Source organism: Manduca sexta, chromosome 2, assembly GCF_014839805.1.
Source record: "Manduca sexta isolate Smith_Timp_Sample1 chromosome 2, JHU_Msex_v1.0, whole genome shotgun sequence".
Classification (NCBI taxonomy): Eukaryota; Metazoa; Arthropoda; class Insecta; order Lepidoptera; family Sphingidae; genus Manduca; species Manduca sexta.
The window spans coordinates 2,455,944-2,472,325 of NC_051116.1; the positions used below are offsets into that span (position 1 = coordinate 2,455,944).

The 16,382-nt window shown below is 37.6% G+C and overlaps 1 protein-coding gene and 1 pseudogene across 4 annotated transcripts; both read left to right on the top strand.

The window, feature by feature from the left end:
- Window positions 1–809: 809 nt before the first annotated feature.
- Window positions 810–15,512, top strand: LOC115452737 (serologically defined colon cancer antigen 8 homolog). Of its 4 annotated transcripts, XM_037438288.1 has the most exons (16): window positions 810–1,030; window positions 1,716–1,899; window positions 3,022–3,146; window positions 3,648–3,821; window positions 5,047–5,184; window positions 5,609–5,703; window positions 6,235–6,388; window positions 8,213–8,374; window positions 9,232–9,337; window positions 9,636–9,769; window positions 10,315–10,419; window positions 10,639–10,732; window positions 11,586–11,703; window positions 13,359–13,641; window positions 13,886–13,968; window positions 14,489–14,624. In XM_037438288.1, the coding sequence occupies exons 1-15, from the start codon at window positions 890–892 to the stop codon at window positions 13,955–13,957; spliced, it is 2,085 nt and encodes a 694-aa protein (XP_037294185.1). In that variant the 5' UTR covers window positions 810–889; the 3' UTR covers window positions 13,958–13,968; window positions 14,489–14,624. The 4 variants fall into 4 exon arrangements, with proteins under 4 accessions (XP_037294185.1, XP_037294191.1, XP_037294187.1 ...); XM_037438294.1 differs by lacking the exon at window positions 13,359–13,641 and having other exon boundaries at window positions 14,489–15,512; XM_037438290.1 differs by lacking the exons at window positions 13,359–13,641; window positions 13,886–13,968; window positions 14,489–14,624 and adding an exon at window positions 11,806–12,306.
- Window positions 8,899–8,998, top strand: LOC115452741 (annotated as a pseudogene).
- Window positions 15,513–16,382: the final 870 nt, after the last annotated feature.

Genomic DNA, 16,382 nt, shown 5'->3' on the forward strand with positions numbered 1-16,382 from the left:
GCACCAGACACGAGAAACAAAATAGCGGCAACGAAATCAAGAATTAATTTTCATACAATCATTAATGTGAAACTGACAATCGATCAAATTATTAGTTAAGCTATTTAATTAAAACGAAACTTATCAATTGTTTAAAAAAAATTGTAACTATCAGTTTCATATTTTTCATGATTGTATGAAAATAAGTATTGAATGCGCATTACCGTTATAACATTATGTGTAGTATATATACTATTAGTGGCTCCTTAAAAGACATGAGGCCCTAGCGAAAACAAAAAAAAACCTATACGAGACCTAGGGCGATTGCAAAAAAAGCCGAAGTGAGGCTCAGAATGATATAAAAAAAAACCGATGCAAGGCCCCGGGCGTGGCAAAACGCAAAACTGACACGAATCCTGAAAGGATCAAAAAATGCTTCCTGATTTTAAACAGTTTCGTACATACGACAATAAATAGATCCTCATCGGTTCGGCCTCCCCCCTCCTTCTCCCTCCTAAGGCCACCACTGTATACATAAAACAACGGTGACTGCCATAAAATTAGTCAAAGCAGTCACGAAAGTTTTATGTCGATAATACTATACATATATAAGTAATACAGACAACCTACTATTATATTCCACGAGACAAACTTCCAGCGATTTATTATTGTCTATTTATGTACTCAACTATACTCATAAATAGACCAAACGACTTCTATCCATGATAGTACTCGCTGCCAAGTTTGTTTATAAGCGTTACCATAGCAACATAGTCGTGTGTGATCAATACAGTTCGAATTTCGAACCCATTGCACCAACATCATCACGATGCGGCGCACTACTTCTATTTTCAAATAATTTGTTTTATTTTTTATTTTCGTTCGGAATTAAAATGTAATTTGTTTAGTTATGTATAATTATTGTAAATACAGGCGGCCGGCTAAGATGAATGATTATGGATTGAAGAGAGTTCCTGATTATACCGAGTTGGCGTACAAAGAGGCGGTATCTAAATTGAGATACTTTTTATCGGGAAATTATGCGCCAAGCGTGAGTAACTTTTGTATTAGTCTATGATTAAATTTGTTTGATAAACGTGATCGATAAGTTGATAATGTTTTTTTATTTATAATTAAAAAAGATATCCAGTTGTCGAAAATTACGTTGCACTTGCAAAGCCTATTTTGGTAGAGCATTCTATCCAAAATAAGTTGAAAAAAATCGTGATAACCTACTTCGGTTATCTTTTGTATTATCTACTAAAACTATTAATATCTCAGATAAATAATAAGTTATAAGGAAATAGAATCAATACTAAATAAAATTATAATGCGCTGTTATTAAGCTAATTTCAAAATATAACGCTCTTCTACGATAGTAGAGAAAATATATAAAATATAACTGCATATCATCATCATCATCATCATCTCAGCCACAGGAAGTCCACTGCTGAACATAACTACATATAATATAGTAATATAAAACAATTTATTGTTATTCAAAAATAAATTAAATCATAACGACGCCTTATATTTTTAAATATTGATATTTAAATCACAAACCAACGGTGAAGGAAAACATCGATTGGAACTGCATACATAAAAAGTTCTCAATATTTTTGAAGGTATGTGAAGTATAGCAACCTGCACTAGGTCAGCGTGGTGGACTAAGGCCTAATCCCTCTCAGTATAACACAGGGCTGATAATTTTATTATAATAAACAAACCTCAAACAGGTACGCAGCTACGGAGGCTCTGCGTCTATAAAAAATCTAGACGAGTCCGACGGAGACCTCGACAAGAAATACTCCCCGTACAACGCACTCGCCGAGTACAAGCCGAGACCGAGACTCACTGCGAAGTACACAACGTTGTACGCCGACAGCTTGAAGAACTACGCCCCTGAGCCTGTTAAAGATGGTAAGTATCTGACGAAGGGTGACATTTTTCGAAAGGGGGGTTAGGTTAGGTTATGGGCTCCTTTTTCAGCACTTAGCCTGTAAAGTAGTCGAGCCATTGTGCGTGACGTGCATGCCGGCTACAAAGCAAGCCAGCCTAGCTCTGTCCAGAAGCGCAGGATCTTCCTGGTGTCTCCACAGGCTTCTCGGAGTGACCCCGGCGAATCGAGGATTTTTGCCCGTTGCGCAGCTACTCCTTCACATTCCAGGATGACGTGGTAAGCTGTTTCGTCGGCCAACAGGCATCCCCTACATAGGGAGTTGTCGGTCATACCTAGAACATATAAATTGTTTAGTGGGCAATGTCCAGTAATGGTACTACGACTATGCGTAGGGATGCCCTGTCCAAAGATAAAAGGCATTTAGTCAGACGAGGATCCGGGTGTGGCACGAAAGGCGGGGATTCGGGAATTCAAGACCTAGGCATTGCAATCGTATATTAAAACTACGCCACCGAGGCGGTCATATACAGGCCCTTATTCTGTATGATAGTGTAAACGCGTAACGCGGCCGTGTCATATTATCTTCGTGAAATGTGCGTGGAGTGGTATTCTGTAAGCCAATTTTTATAGTCCTAAACATGATGCGTTGTGTTACGTGCTTGTTACGCACTGTTAAAATAACGTGCGGATACAGAATAAGGCCCCAGGTTCATTTTGCCATTGCGTTATTAAATTAAAGCACATACTCGTCTTCACCTTTGCTGATATTGTGCCAAAAATCATCCATTATTAACTAATATTTTCACCGAAAATCTTGGTTTTAGTTTTCTGATTTTTTGATCATTTTGTAGTTTGATGCGAATATGGCGTGTGCGCGATTTCTGACTGAAAGTATGATGTTGCCGCTGCGACGAATTCTCTTAGAGTAGTAGTAGTAGTAGGGTGTGTAAAATTAAAATAACTTTTTATTAATAATTTTTTTGTTCGAAACTATTTTTTTTTTATTTTACATCTACGACTCAAGTAACTTATTGTAAAGTGTTACTTCCAAGTAGAAAAGTAGGTATGTGGTTTCATTTAATAACGCAATGTCAAAATGAGCCTGTATATAAATTATCCTTATTTTCTATATTATCCTATAGTACCCACACCTGCGCCCGCGCCGGTGGGTGACGTCACCGGCGGCACCAATCCTGACGTCATCAACTTCATACAGAAGCAGGAAGAGTATATCGAACAGCTTGAACGTGAGAGCCAGTATTGCAGGGTAAGGAATATAATGAGAACAAATAAATAAAACAAATAACTTATACGTATTAACAATTAAAACAAAAACTTATTCTTTCTTATTAGATATTAGATTCTTCTACTATTGTAACAACGTATTGTGAATCTTTGTTTTTCTATTTTCACATGGTTATGTACCTAATCAATAAGAATAAATAAATAAATAAATTAAGAAAACAAAAACAGCAATAATGCGTAAATGTAAAAATGTATAAATGTATGTATATAATATGTGCGTATGCATGAAGTTGCATGTGCGTGTATGTGTGTGTGTGTGTGTGTTGGTACCTGCGGAGTGCTCTATAGCTACAATATACTTAAATACAAATAATTATTTTATTTTCTTTGTAAATAATCATTGCCAAAACCTCATTTTAAAAGTCCGCCACGAGGACGCCTGATTTCGAGCGGAAGTCCATTCTATTTGATGAATTGGATGAAGATTTAATTTTCCCTGAAACCCTCAACTAACCTTCCCCAGGACGAGCTGAACAACCTCCTCGGCAAGGTTAAGGAGGTGATCTCCGAGAACGAGCATCTCCACGATGCGCAGAAGAACAAGCTGATCACGCGCATGTTCCACTCGTACAACGGCTCCGAGACCGATGAGCTTGACGATGCTGCTGACAGCACCGGGGTCGACTCCGATAATAAGGTACAAAATACAACCAACGGTCTGTAGCGTGTAGAGATATATAGTTAATTTTGATTGGTTTTTCTTCTTAACCGAATATCGGCCACGGCGCCAATCATCAAGGAGATCAGCCAACGCAGGTCCTTCCTATCCGAATTTTGGTCACAGCGGTCAATCACAACCGATATTAGCCCTCAGGAGATATTATAGTGCATAAGTACGCGCCCAATACACATCACTCTCTGATCCTTCACTCTCATAGTCCGGTGAGACGACGATCCGACATGACCGGAGACAAATCAGGCGCAGGACCAACGGCTTTACGTGCTTTCCAAGACACGGCGGTATCACACCGCCAACTTTCTGACTCCACTGCGACTGAGTAATTATTTAAGATGGAAAAACCCAATCACAATTATTTTGACCCGACCCGGGATTCGAACCTAAAACCTCAGCGCGGTAGGGGTACTCGTAACGTGTAACTACAACTACGCCACCCAGGCAGTCAATGTAGTTTAACAGTTAATATAGAGCCTAAAACAAAACCACCGTCTGATTAACATGTGTCTACCTAAAGTAACTACTTTGCTGGTGGTAGGATATATTTTTTATCCGCCCGGATAGTGACCACTGTACACTAACCCCCTTATTCATAGACGTTTTTTATCTAAGGACGGAGTAAAGCTGTGATAACAAGTCTGTTTCTCAGTGCCTAACGGCACTGGGGAATCAGACATAGAGCCGTTGTGATTGGCTAATATTAAGATACAACAATATTAGCCAATCACAACGGCCCTATGGGTACGCGCTGCGAAGGCTGCCATGCCGTCAGCACTGAGAAACAGACTTGTTATCACAGGTTTACTCCGTCCTTAGATAAAAAACGTCTATGAATAAGGGGGTTAGTGTTAAAACCCGCCATAGTGGCCCACGTAAGTGTTGCGTTCCGGGATCAGCCTATGTATACTCAGTTCCAACAGGCCGGCATATTTGTGTCGACTGTCGAGGGGTAATCATCTCTCGTCAGTCGACATTCTATTGGCACTTACAATCAAATGCAGTGGGGTCACTTCCGTGCTCGTATTAAAAAAAATAATCATTCATCAGTTAGAAGTTTTGACGAGGCAAAACGCTATCAATGAATGATCTATTAGTTTAATGATTCTCGACAACGCGTTAATAGCAACAGTTACTAACAGGCGAGCGACTTGCATCTCTCATTAAAGGAAAAATCATTTTTCATCAGGTGTCTCCATCCAAACCTCGCAGGGGCGCGAAATCCCGTTCAACCAAGTTGGAAGGACCTAACATCGTATTCGAGTCGCGTATAGCTGAGTTAGAAGCACAACTCACTCAAGCCAAAATCGATCTTAAGAAAGTGCAGGTATGTTATAAATTCTAGCTGTTTTATTCATAATAATTCCAGCAAGTTTTAAGATTTTATACAGAGGGTATTTATTAATTAAGAGTTGTAAGATTATATAAAGCGGACATTAGGAAAATTGTCATTGACAATTTTGCGCTGATGCGATGATAATTCAATCTACCGCGAAATAGCAAAACATCAGTTGAAAATACTTAATATTTTTTCAAATCATGATTTGTACGTTTTAATAATGTATTTTAAAAAATCTCTATGTCTTCTAAGTTGATATTCATTAATAGATTAATGTTTTTGCTTCAAGCACGGATAAAGTTTTGATACAGCAATCTTTGTATTTCATTATAGATATATATATATATTGGGCTATACATTAATAATGATGAACTGATGTCGACTTGGTATTATAAATATGCTATTATTCTAGGATGAGAATAATGAGAACAAACGCAAGCTGGCCTCTGGGCTCGTTGACTCAACGTGCCTTGACGGCTTCAAGCGTCAAATCGATAACTTGCAGAGGTACGTTATTAAACACTATTTTATTGGAATAATGACACTATATTTGTCTTTTAATTCGTACTAGCTCAGCATAGGTTATAACCCTCTTAGTAAAATAGTTTAGTCCCCGTTTATTATATTAGGTGTAGGGTTGGTAACAGTTACGGCTCTAAAGGACGCGAGGCCCTGAACGGAGTAAAAAACAGTTCACCGATTTAAATAGTTTCGTTGGCAAGATGGTAAAAAGAAGGTCCTCCAAGGCAACGCGCGAGGCTCCGGGCGGATGCCCGGCTTGCCTTCCCAAAAGCCGCCCTCAGGATAGTATTATTTAAATATATACTTTAAAGGCATGTCGAACACCAAAGAGCCCTTCTCTGTATCTCTAAGAATATAATTTTTGTAACCTTGTGTGATTCCCTATTAAAATTTTATATACACTCATTTCTATATCAAACCCATTCAAGACATAGATTTTTCTTATGTACCTAAATTTTTTTTTCATTATCCGTCGTTTGTTGAGCATCCTACACAAAATCAAACTATTTTCCAAAGGGACAAATCATCATTGGAGGCTCAGATCAGCAAGCTAAAGCTGAGCTTAGAACAGCAAGACAGCGACAACGGCAAATACAAACGCTCTGACGTGTTGGAGACACAGCTGCGCGAGGAAAGAAACAATTTGGAGGCAGAAGTGCGCAGGCTGAAAGTAAGAGTACAGTTTATATAACTTTACTCAATTGCCAAAGAAGATAGTGGTTATTGTCATAGGGTTTATGTTTGAGATGATAAAACAGTCCCTTTGAGGTCGAAGCTTCAGTCAACATAGTTTAAATTACTTCTATCATCAAACATGCTTGCTATAATAAACCTCCGTGACCACGAAGGCTGCGAAGTCTTCTAAACGTCGCGAGAAAATTATAATATAAAAACCGCGATAAAATCCGTAAAATAGTTTTATTTTCATTACTAACATTCGTGTTAATAAGAAATCATTATCCTTTTGTGAACCAAAGAAGATATATATAAAATACTTAAAAGAAGATAGTAAAGGCATTGTATCAGATTAGCAGACAGAAATAAAACTGATGATGATTGTAATTTTGAAATCAACAAAATGAGTTTCCACGCTTTATTTAATTTTATTTATATTTTTAAGGTAACTTATAATTTAATAACTTAACAAATAAGATGAACACTATGCTATCATATAGGTAACAATTATTTACCTAATTACAAGCTTTCACAAATATCTACTAGATACGCAGTGCGTATTAGTCTCCAAGAATTTAATCATTTAATTTATATTTATAGTAACATAGAACAAGAACAGAAAAATTTACTTAATTTATCTCTTACCACAGAACTGCTCATGCAGAATAAGTTTATGTATCGAAATTAAAGGAAAGCTCGTTGAATTTACTGATGGCACAAAAAAGGTTTTATCCTATAATTTGTTTATAAAGCTGTGTATTATATAATATATTGCTCGCGGCTCCGCCCGCGTTATAAAGTTTTTCAGGCTAAAGTTTTCCGTTATAAAAATAGTAGTTTCCCGGGAGCCTATGTTCTTCCCAGGGTCTCAAACTGTCTCCATACCAAATTTCATCTTAATACGTTAGGTAGTTTTTGAGTTTAACATGTTAAGGCAGACAGATGCAGCGGGGGACTTTTGTTATATTATTTAGAACTTTTTAAGTGAAACAATCCCGTCATACATCATTGTTGCATAACTTTAACCGTTTACGTAGCGCAGGCAACGGAAGCTCTCAAAACTCATAATTTTCCCCGTTTTTGCAACATGTTTCATTACTGCTCCGCTCCTATTGGTCAAAGCATGATGATATATAGCTTATATATAGCACTCCAGGAACAAAGGGCTATCCAACACAAAAAGATTTTTTCAGTTCAAACCGGTAGTTCCTGAGATTAGCCATTACTGCTCCTCTCCTATTGGTCATAGCGTGATGATATATAGCTTATAGCGGTCCACAAATAAAGGGCTATCCAACACAAAACGAATTTTTCAGTTGAAACCGGTAGTTCCTGAGATTAGCCATTACTGCTCCGCTCCTATTGGTCATAGCGTGATGATATATAACTTTGAGCACTCCACAAACAAAGGACTATTCAACACAAAAATATTTTTTCAGTTCGAATCGGTAGTTCCTGAGATTAGCCATTACTACTCCGCTCCTATTGAATATAGCGTGATGATATATAGCCTATAGCACTCCACGAACAAAGGGCTATCCAACGCAAAAAGATTTTTTTCAGTTTGGACCGGTAGTTCCTGAGATTAGCCATTACTGCCCCGCTCCTATTGGGTATAGCGTGATGATATATAGCCTATAGCACTCCACGAACAAAGGGCTATCCAACGCAAAAAGATTTTTTCAGTTTGGACCGGTAGTTCCTGAGATTAGCGCGTTCAAACAAACAAACAAACAAACACAAACAAACAAACAAACAAACAAACAAACTCTTCAGCTTTATATAATAGTATAGATTGATTAACCAGTGTGTAATTCAGGACGACTTAGCTAAAGAGCGCAGTAAGGTGCGCGAGCTCGCGGGCGAGGGTGCGCGGCGCGCCATACAGGAGCGCAGCGCCGCCGAGCAGCGATACAACGCGCACTTCGACGAGCTGCAGCACGACCTCGCCGCGCAGTACGACAACGTGTCCAAGCTACAGGTATTTTTTTTGTATTGCTTTGAATGGCGAGACGAGCTTGCCGTTCTCGTGATGTTAAGCGATACGACCGAACATGAACAATAGAAATACACCAACACCTTGAATTACAAAGTATTGTTTGGCATTCCACTGCGCTCACCATATGAGGTGTTAAGTCTCATTATGTCCAGTAGTTACGCTGGCTAAAATGTCCTTCAAATCGGAACACAACAGTGACTACACACTGCTGCTTGGCAGCAGAAAGGGCATGACAGTGCCCTCAAAGTTTCTAGAGTGCTTTCACGTCTGCGGGCAGCAGTGGCGAAGGGTGAAAATTGTCAAAAGGTAACCCAAAGCAAAAAAATATGGCCTTAGATAACATATCGTGGCCAATTTAACAAAAAACGAAAACTAAGACGAACGTCCATAATCCTTAAAGGGAAGCCGGTAGGAATCGGGTTGTATAGATGCTTCGCCACTGGTGGGCAGATGGTTGAGATATGTATCATCAGTAGATGATCGGTGCAATATTACTTAAGTAACTTGTACTTGCTTTGGCAGTACGTATATTAAAATTGGACACAGAGATTATGATGGCCTCTGCGCAAGGATGACACACAAAACCGTGAAGCGTTCCACATGTTTTAAGTGAAACGAATACACAAAATTATTTTTAAAATTTTACATATTTGTAATAACTATCTTGTAATTATGAAATAAATAATATTACCTACTTCGGTAAAGTGGAAACATATCGCATATCTAACTTTTTTATTATTCGACAAAGTACAAAAACGTAGCAGTAACCTCATTTTACAGTCTCTACATTTATTTACTTATTAATAGTTGATTTAATTTTAATATATTAATCAAAACAGCTTGATTTGGAGCGTCAACGCCGCGAAGAAAATGATTTGAAACGCGAACTGTCGATGAAAAATTCTGCCATCGACGAACTAAAAATGGAACTGAAGAACAAGACAGGTGGAACATTATTTTATTTCGCTTGTAACAGAATAATACTTTGACTTTTTAATGATGGCGGTAAATGGACCTCGATTAGATCCCCAGACATGACTTCGGTTTTCTTACCATGATTTTCCTAAGAATATATTCCTTTGAGACTAACAATAAGAAGGAGGCATTCGTAAAAGACAAGCCAAATTTGCAGCATACTTAAAAAGTGCGTAACACCGACCATAAATTGGAATAAGATAAAGAAATGCAATGTCTTATTAGAATTTCAGTACCAATTTGCCAACAAATTTCGTTTCCACCACAGCATCTCTCCAAGCCGACCTAGCCCAGGCTCACGCGGAGAAGGCGTCCCTAGAAGAGGAGCTGAACAGCGCGCGCCTCGCCATCGAGCGACACCAGCGCCAGGCGAAGCACGAGACCAATCGTCTCAACTCAGAAGTATACTTGATCCATATTATATACAGTAGTACTTGATATACGGCCGTTTTAAATAAACGATCTCGTTCTTAATACATATTTTATCTCCGAAGGGGTAGTCAGAGACGCAACTGATGCAACCCAGTTTTCGTCGCGTGAATTCCGTGAATGAACACAGGGAGCGAGCCTATCGCCAAGATATCGATAGCGGCGATTGCCGTGTAAATTTGTATCCATCGGTATTGTTTAAGCAAAGTTGGCATCAAATCGTTAGACACTCTGTCAACATTTTTCTGAAAACCACGAATCAAGAGCAGTGTTTTTGCGTCGGGAAGTGATTAACACTATTATTACTCGGCTAGGCATGATGACGAGACGTTAAAATTAGTAAATACCCCCGCTGGGATTGTATTCGAGGCCTCAGCACTGCAGTGGTACCGTGCACGTACACCATTGAGCTAGTCAATCTTGATCCAGTCTTAATTGGCGTGGCGTACAGATAGATTGAGATTTTCCTCACTTCGACACTGTGGTGGCCTGTTCGCATAATTGTTTATATTTTCTAGATCCAGTCACTTCGCCAGCGCCTGGATCGAGCTGATGCGGACTTGGTGCACTCGCGTCGGGAGAACTTGCGTCTCTCTGAACAAATCGCTAACTTGGAGAAAGAGGTATGTGTGGAGACCAAAGATTAAATTTATTAAGATTTTGATTGAATATTAAATATATACATTTAAGAATTTGTGTGCTGTATTTTTCACATCGAGCCTCCAATATAGTATTGGAATCACGAAATAAAAACTGTTTGAGCACGGGTATCTCACACTAAGAATTTTTTTTTTATGAAAATCAAACATAGTATAACTAAATATAAAAACAATACATTTCAGTTGAACATGAAGAATTTGACACCAGTGACTCCAGAGAAGAAGAAGAAAGAGAAAGAACTGTCGTCGATGTTAGAGACGATGGAGAATAAACACGGTACGTGATGCACATACACTAAGTCCTTGCTTATAATGGGTAGACTATTGATGTTTTGAAAGATTCAAGATTTTTAAGGGTTTTGGCAACACAAACTTAAACAGTATTAATTGAAAGAAAATATATTTCATCAGTTATTGAATCTGGCTTGATGGTATTCTTTTGCAAAATTATACTTCAAGTACAATTAATTTCATTTCTTCTTTCAAATATTATAAGGTCAGGGGGCCCTATTCCGTCTACGGGGGTATATCCGTCTTTTTGCAATCACGGGCGTTCTAATCGAATGACAACTTTGATGGCCGTATAAGTAAAATAAGTGATTTTTGACTCTTACCTATACGGCTATCGAACCTGTCCATCGAATAGAACGTCCGTAACTGCAAAAAGACGGATTATCTCCTATAGATGGAATAGGGCCTTCTGACCTTACCGGTACATATTAATTCCCATTTACATATACAATTAAAGTTGCAATCTCAGCCACGCCCTTCAATTCAAAACATTTATAATTTACCCTCTCGTGTATGCGCTTGCATGTCCGCCGATAGATTTATGAAAGGGCTTCTCTTTCTAAACCTTCAATAGTTTATTCATCAGATTGTTTAAATTTACGATTTAAATTAAGTGTGACCATGTAGGCTCTCTTCAAAACACTTCAAGAAAAGATAGGTATGTCGTGTTACCCAAGAACTAAAAAATTTCAACAGATATTTTATTAGGATTGTTTTTAAAGATAACTAAGTTACTATATAAGATAGGTTCATAAACTCGCAAGCATGGTCACCAGATAATCCACAACTTCCTATACGAAGGGATGTGTAGTTTAAAGGCAGAACATTTGGTTCCACAGCTAAAACCGTGGCTGAGTTGGAGGCCATGATACAATCACAAAACAGTCTGATGGAGAAACTCACCGGCGAGTGTCGTTTGCTCACAGACAAGCTCGACGACGCGAACCGTAGGCACAAGTACGAATTTCAACTATAATAGCATTATTGTAACGTTCACTATCCTTTATCATTACCCATTTAAAGTCTTCTAACGTCGTGCTGTGTTTTCATTGGCGGCAGGCAGAGCGCAGAGTCGCGGCCGTGCAGACGAATCAATCAAAACACAGCGCGACCGTTCAAGATCACGAGAGCGGCCGATAGGATCGCGTCGCAGGCACCGCTACGAAAAAGAGTCCGATTTGTCGAATAGCTATCCGATTATTGTCGGACCGCTTACGACTAATCAGGATCTCACAGACGCTAAGGGCGAAAAGATATACAACCTCCCGCTTATGATACAACAGCCCTTTTTACGGGAGAAAAAGGAGCCAATAAAAGTTGATATAAGCGTGAAATTAGTGCCCAAACCTCGGAAAAAAGAAAAGAAGAGAAGGCATGTAGAAGAAGTAGTACCGGAAGATGATAGGGGAGTTAAAAATAGCATTAGCATGGAAGTATCCGATGGGGATGTACACGTTCTGCAAGAAACCGTAGAGATTATTACACCTGAACATGAAATTCCAAAGATTAACATAACTGAAGATACAAACATAACCGATATTACTGATACAGTAACTACAGACGCGACTAATAATGAAATAAATGAAGATAATAAAAATGTACATTCAAAAGAAATAGCCCACGAAGAAGAGACATTAACACAAAATAATGATATATCTGAGAAAGTTCTTGAACATACTGAACCAGATGGTAAAGAAGATATTAAACAATGTACTCACGAAGAAATAAATCCCCCGGTGGAAGAAATCGAGGAACAAAAGACAGATACAAACATTTCTAAAGAAAGCAATGAATAGAATGAGTTCTCGGCTAAGAGAAATTAATAGGCAATGAATTGAGCGAAAGTTAGAAATAGGGACATGCTAATAGAAATTGTTTCTTATTTGCTATTCACGGCTTTAAAAAAATATGTCCTAATTTAAATTTTATTATAATTAATATAATATTCATCTTCGATAAAAAACATAACTTATATCAAATATCCTAAAGAAAACTAAAAATGAAATTTGGTGTCTTAAATATTGTCTTTTTGAGAATATGCTTTTAAAGTAATTGTTTAATGTTGTGTTTGAAGTTATATTTCGTGTGTAATGTTCTTGTGATGTTGTTTAAGCTTGTTATATTGTTCTTTAAAATTATTGGTTTTCATATTGCTATATACTTAGATGTTATAACTCTTAAATGGGTAATGATAAGTCATTATTTGTGTGCAATAAATGTAGTTGGAAAATATTAGTTAATTCAGTATTATTTTTAGACTATTTAAATTTGGGCGCTGTATACTTAAGCTTATTATCTAGAAATTTCATAAGTAATAATTTTCTTCTACCCGTAAATAATATGTAGCATACTGAACAACAAATCTGAACATACATTTTGGGGTATTGAAAATACAACAACAAAATCAGACACAAACTTTAAACATGAGAGTACATATTAATTATTTAACGACCACCTTTTAATATTTTGCAACAATTTTTTTAAGTAAAATATAATAAGTATCAAGCAAATTGACTAAAATATGTCGCCATAAGGAAATAACACCACACAAGGTCCAGTAACGAGTAGTCTATAACCTTACTTCGCATATTCATTCACATTTTCCATTTCAGAGCAGAAAAAACACAATTGCTTTGCAGAAACGCTGAACTTATGCGAAAACTTAGACACCTGTGGTGTACACATAAAAAATATTGCACAACCACGGTTGCTCGGAGTCTCACACCACTCAGCGGTTATGCCCATAGCAGATCGTCTTACGATATAGACCGCACATACTATACTTCTACGCCATACACTAATAGATTTAAGAATAGATACGAAGTTGGGAACTTGACGAGGAATCTTAGTGATCTTTCTATTGATAGAATAGATTCAGACGATGATCCTGCGAAGGTAAGAGTAGATGATTTAGCATGTGTCGTTTTAGGAGCATGTCGCGTGTGTAAATTGTAGTTAGAAGATTTAGACATTATTTTAAATAAAATTAGGAAAATACTTTTTATTTAAATAACCATAACCTAATCCATTGTAAATATTCATATCCTTGAATTGTAAATATTTAGAGAATGAGATCTGAAGTAATTTGATGTATTTCTTGTTTGATCACGTGTTTGTGTGTATTCACGTGTGGGTGCAGGGAAGAACTGGCCACTCTGCAGCGTCAAGTAAACACGCTGGGGCAGTCGCTTCAGTCACATGCCACAGCTAGCACTTATCAAGGTAATGTGGAATTGCTTCTATTTATAATCATTAGGAAGACTATAGCGAAGGTCTGACTGGGTACCACAATGTCTAACTCTGTAGCCAAGCACTGTTGTGTTCCAGTATGAAGAAAATTGTTGCCATGTAATTACTTGGCATTATGAGACTTAACATCTCATGTCTTAGTGCTTTATGATTCAAAGAAAGAAAGAACGGTGATGATACTGTTTACTGGGAGATAGACATTCATGGCGCTTACTGAGAGACGCGTGATTTTGATCGTAGAATAACCTTCATTACAACATATTATTAAAGATTTAAGCAAGATTAATTTGGTAGCTAATTCTACTTTCTACTTTAGGAAATGTAATATTTTTATTTCAAACACCACAACTAATTGGCTAACAAACTTCATTGGTATAATTCATAAGGCAAATTGATCACCAGAAGGTATAGGACAATCACCTTCTTGATTAAATACTTAGACCTTCGTTACGTCCACAATTCCCAGGTATATATCCCGTGTGTATATTTTCAGCACCTCCCTCGCACGCTGCCACAACCCACAGAAATGTACACAGCGAACCCGATGCCAGACGGGACCATTCCAGAGTTGTCTCCCCCGGCCACTCCACACTCCCCGGAAATACAGACCGATCGGACCGAATCGTCGGAAACGTCGAACATCAGCGAGATAACCACAAAGTTCAAAAACCTGTAAACCAAGAAGATTCTAGAACATCTCCAGAAGAAACATCAGTACCTGTGGATGGATTTAAAGATACAAATGATGAACAAAATGATGGTCAATACGCTGAAGAAACTAAAACAGTTGATGAAAAAGATTTAACTCACGAAGAGCCAGAAAAACCAATGGAAGTGGCACATTATAACGAAGGAAATTACAACTATGAGCAGAATCCCGAGTATCAGAATCAATACGAGCAGAATTACGAGCAACCTGTTTACAGTGAAGAACAACCTGTTTACAGTGAAGAACAACCTGTTTACAGTGCAGAACAACCTATTTACAGTGAAGAACAACCTGTTTACAGTGAAGAGCAAGTTGCTTATAGTGAGGAGCAGCCCGCTTTTAACCAAGAACAAACTACGTATAATCAGGAGCAATATGAGAATTACGAGCAATATCCTCAGCAATATGTTGATCCAAACGCGCAGTACGACGAACATTATAACTATCAAACCGATGATAACTACCAGGGCGATCCAAATTTCGTCAATCCAGAGAATGAAACATATTCTCAGGAGAATCAAAATCAGCACGAGGAGAAACAAGTTGAGGAATCTGATGTCAAAACTCAATCGCCAAAACAACCAAGTCAAAGTTAGCCAATTTAGAGATCATTTTAATTTCATATTTTAATTTTTATGTTATCGTGCAATATTTGATAATTTTATTTATGTTTAACAAGATTTTAAAATGTAGATAAATGCTTTTGATGTTTAATTAATAAGATGCAACATAGATAATCACATACATCATTAAATAAATTATAGTAGAACGTAAGAGCGATTGTACATTGCTCAATAAATAATAATAAAAGAGGTAATTTTATTTTGTCATACTTTTCCTTTACACCTGTTGTGTTTTTAAATACGCAACCCAAGTGCGACGGCATACACAAGGCGTGTTGATCCGAGCGCTAAAGCAGTACGGAAAAACACATACAGTGTTGGTGGAGGTAACGCAATTTTTTTAAAAGACCATTTTCGTCCTGGGCGCTTGTTCGTAGCGATTTTTTTTACATGCTACCCCCCTTATTCATAGATGTTTTTAACTAAGGACGGAGCATTGCTCTAATAACAAGTCCATTTCTCAGTGCTGACGGCATGGCAACGTTCGCAGTGCGTAGTCATAGCGCAACAACTTGAATCTAGTTGGCTATAAGATAAACAAAGCTGAATAAACAGCAAGCCGTCAGAGAAACGAGGCTGAAAAACAGACTTGTTATCACAGCTATGCTCCGTCCTTAGATAAATAACATCTATGAAAAAGGGGGTAAGTGTATGGCCCTTCACTGACATTCAGGTTCACTACACGAATCCAAGACAACACACCATGTGATGAGCCGAAAACTACATTCTTGGTTTTGGCGGGAATAATATAATAATCATAATATCGTCGGCTGAAAGACTAATTGATTTAAGCGACATTTCGTTTCGAAAAATTTGCCTAGGTTAAAAAAAACAGCAAAAGATGCTGATTTTAAATATGTATGAAACTTTGGCGGGAACAATATAATAATCATTATATCGTCGGTTGAAAGACTAATTGATTTAAGCGACATTTCGTTTCGAAAAATTTACCTACGTTAAAAAAACAGCTAAAAAAACTGATTTTAAATATGTATGAAACTTTGGCGGGAACAATATAATAATCATTATATCGTCGGTTGAAAGACTAATTTATT

Bases quoted from the DNA above. Each gene is read 5' to 3' on its own strand.
- LOC115452737 (XM_037438294.1), top strand. From the start codon at position 890: ATGTATAATTATTGTAAATACAGGCGGCCGGCTAAGATGAATGATTAT. The intron at 3,147-3,647 runs GTAAGGAATATA...AACCTTCCCCAG, and splicing joins GTGAGAGCCAGTATTGCAGG to GACGAGCTGAACAACCTCCT. The intron at 5,704-6,234 runs GTACGTTATTAA...TATTTTCCAAAG, and splicing joins CAAATCGATAACTTGCAGAG to GGACAAATCATCATTGGAGG.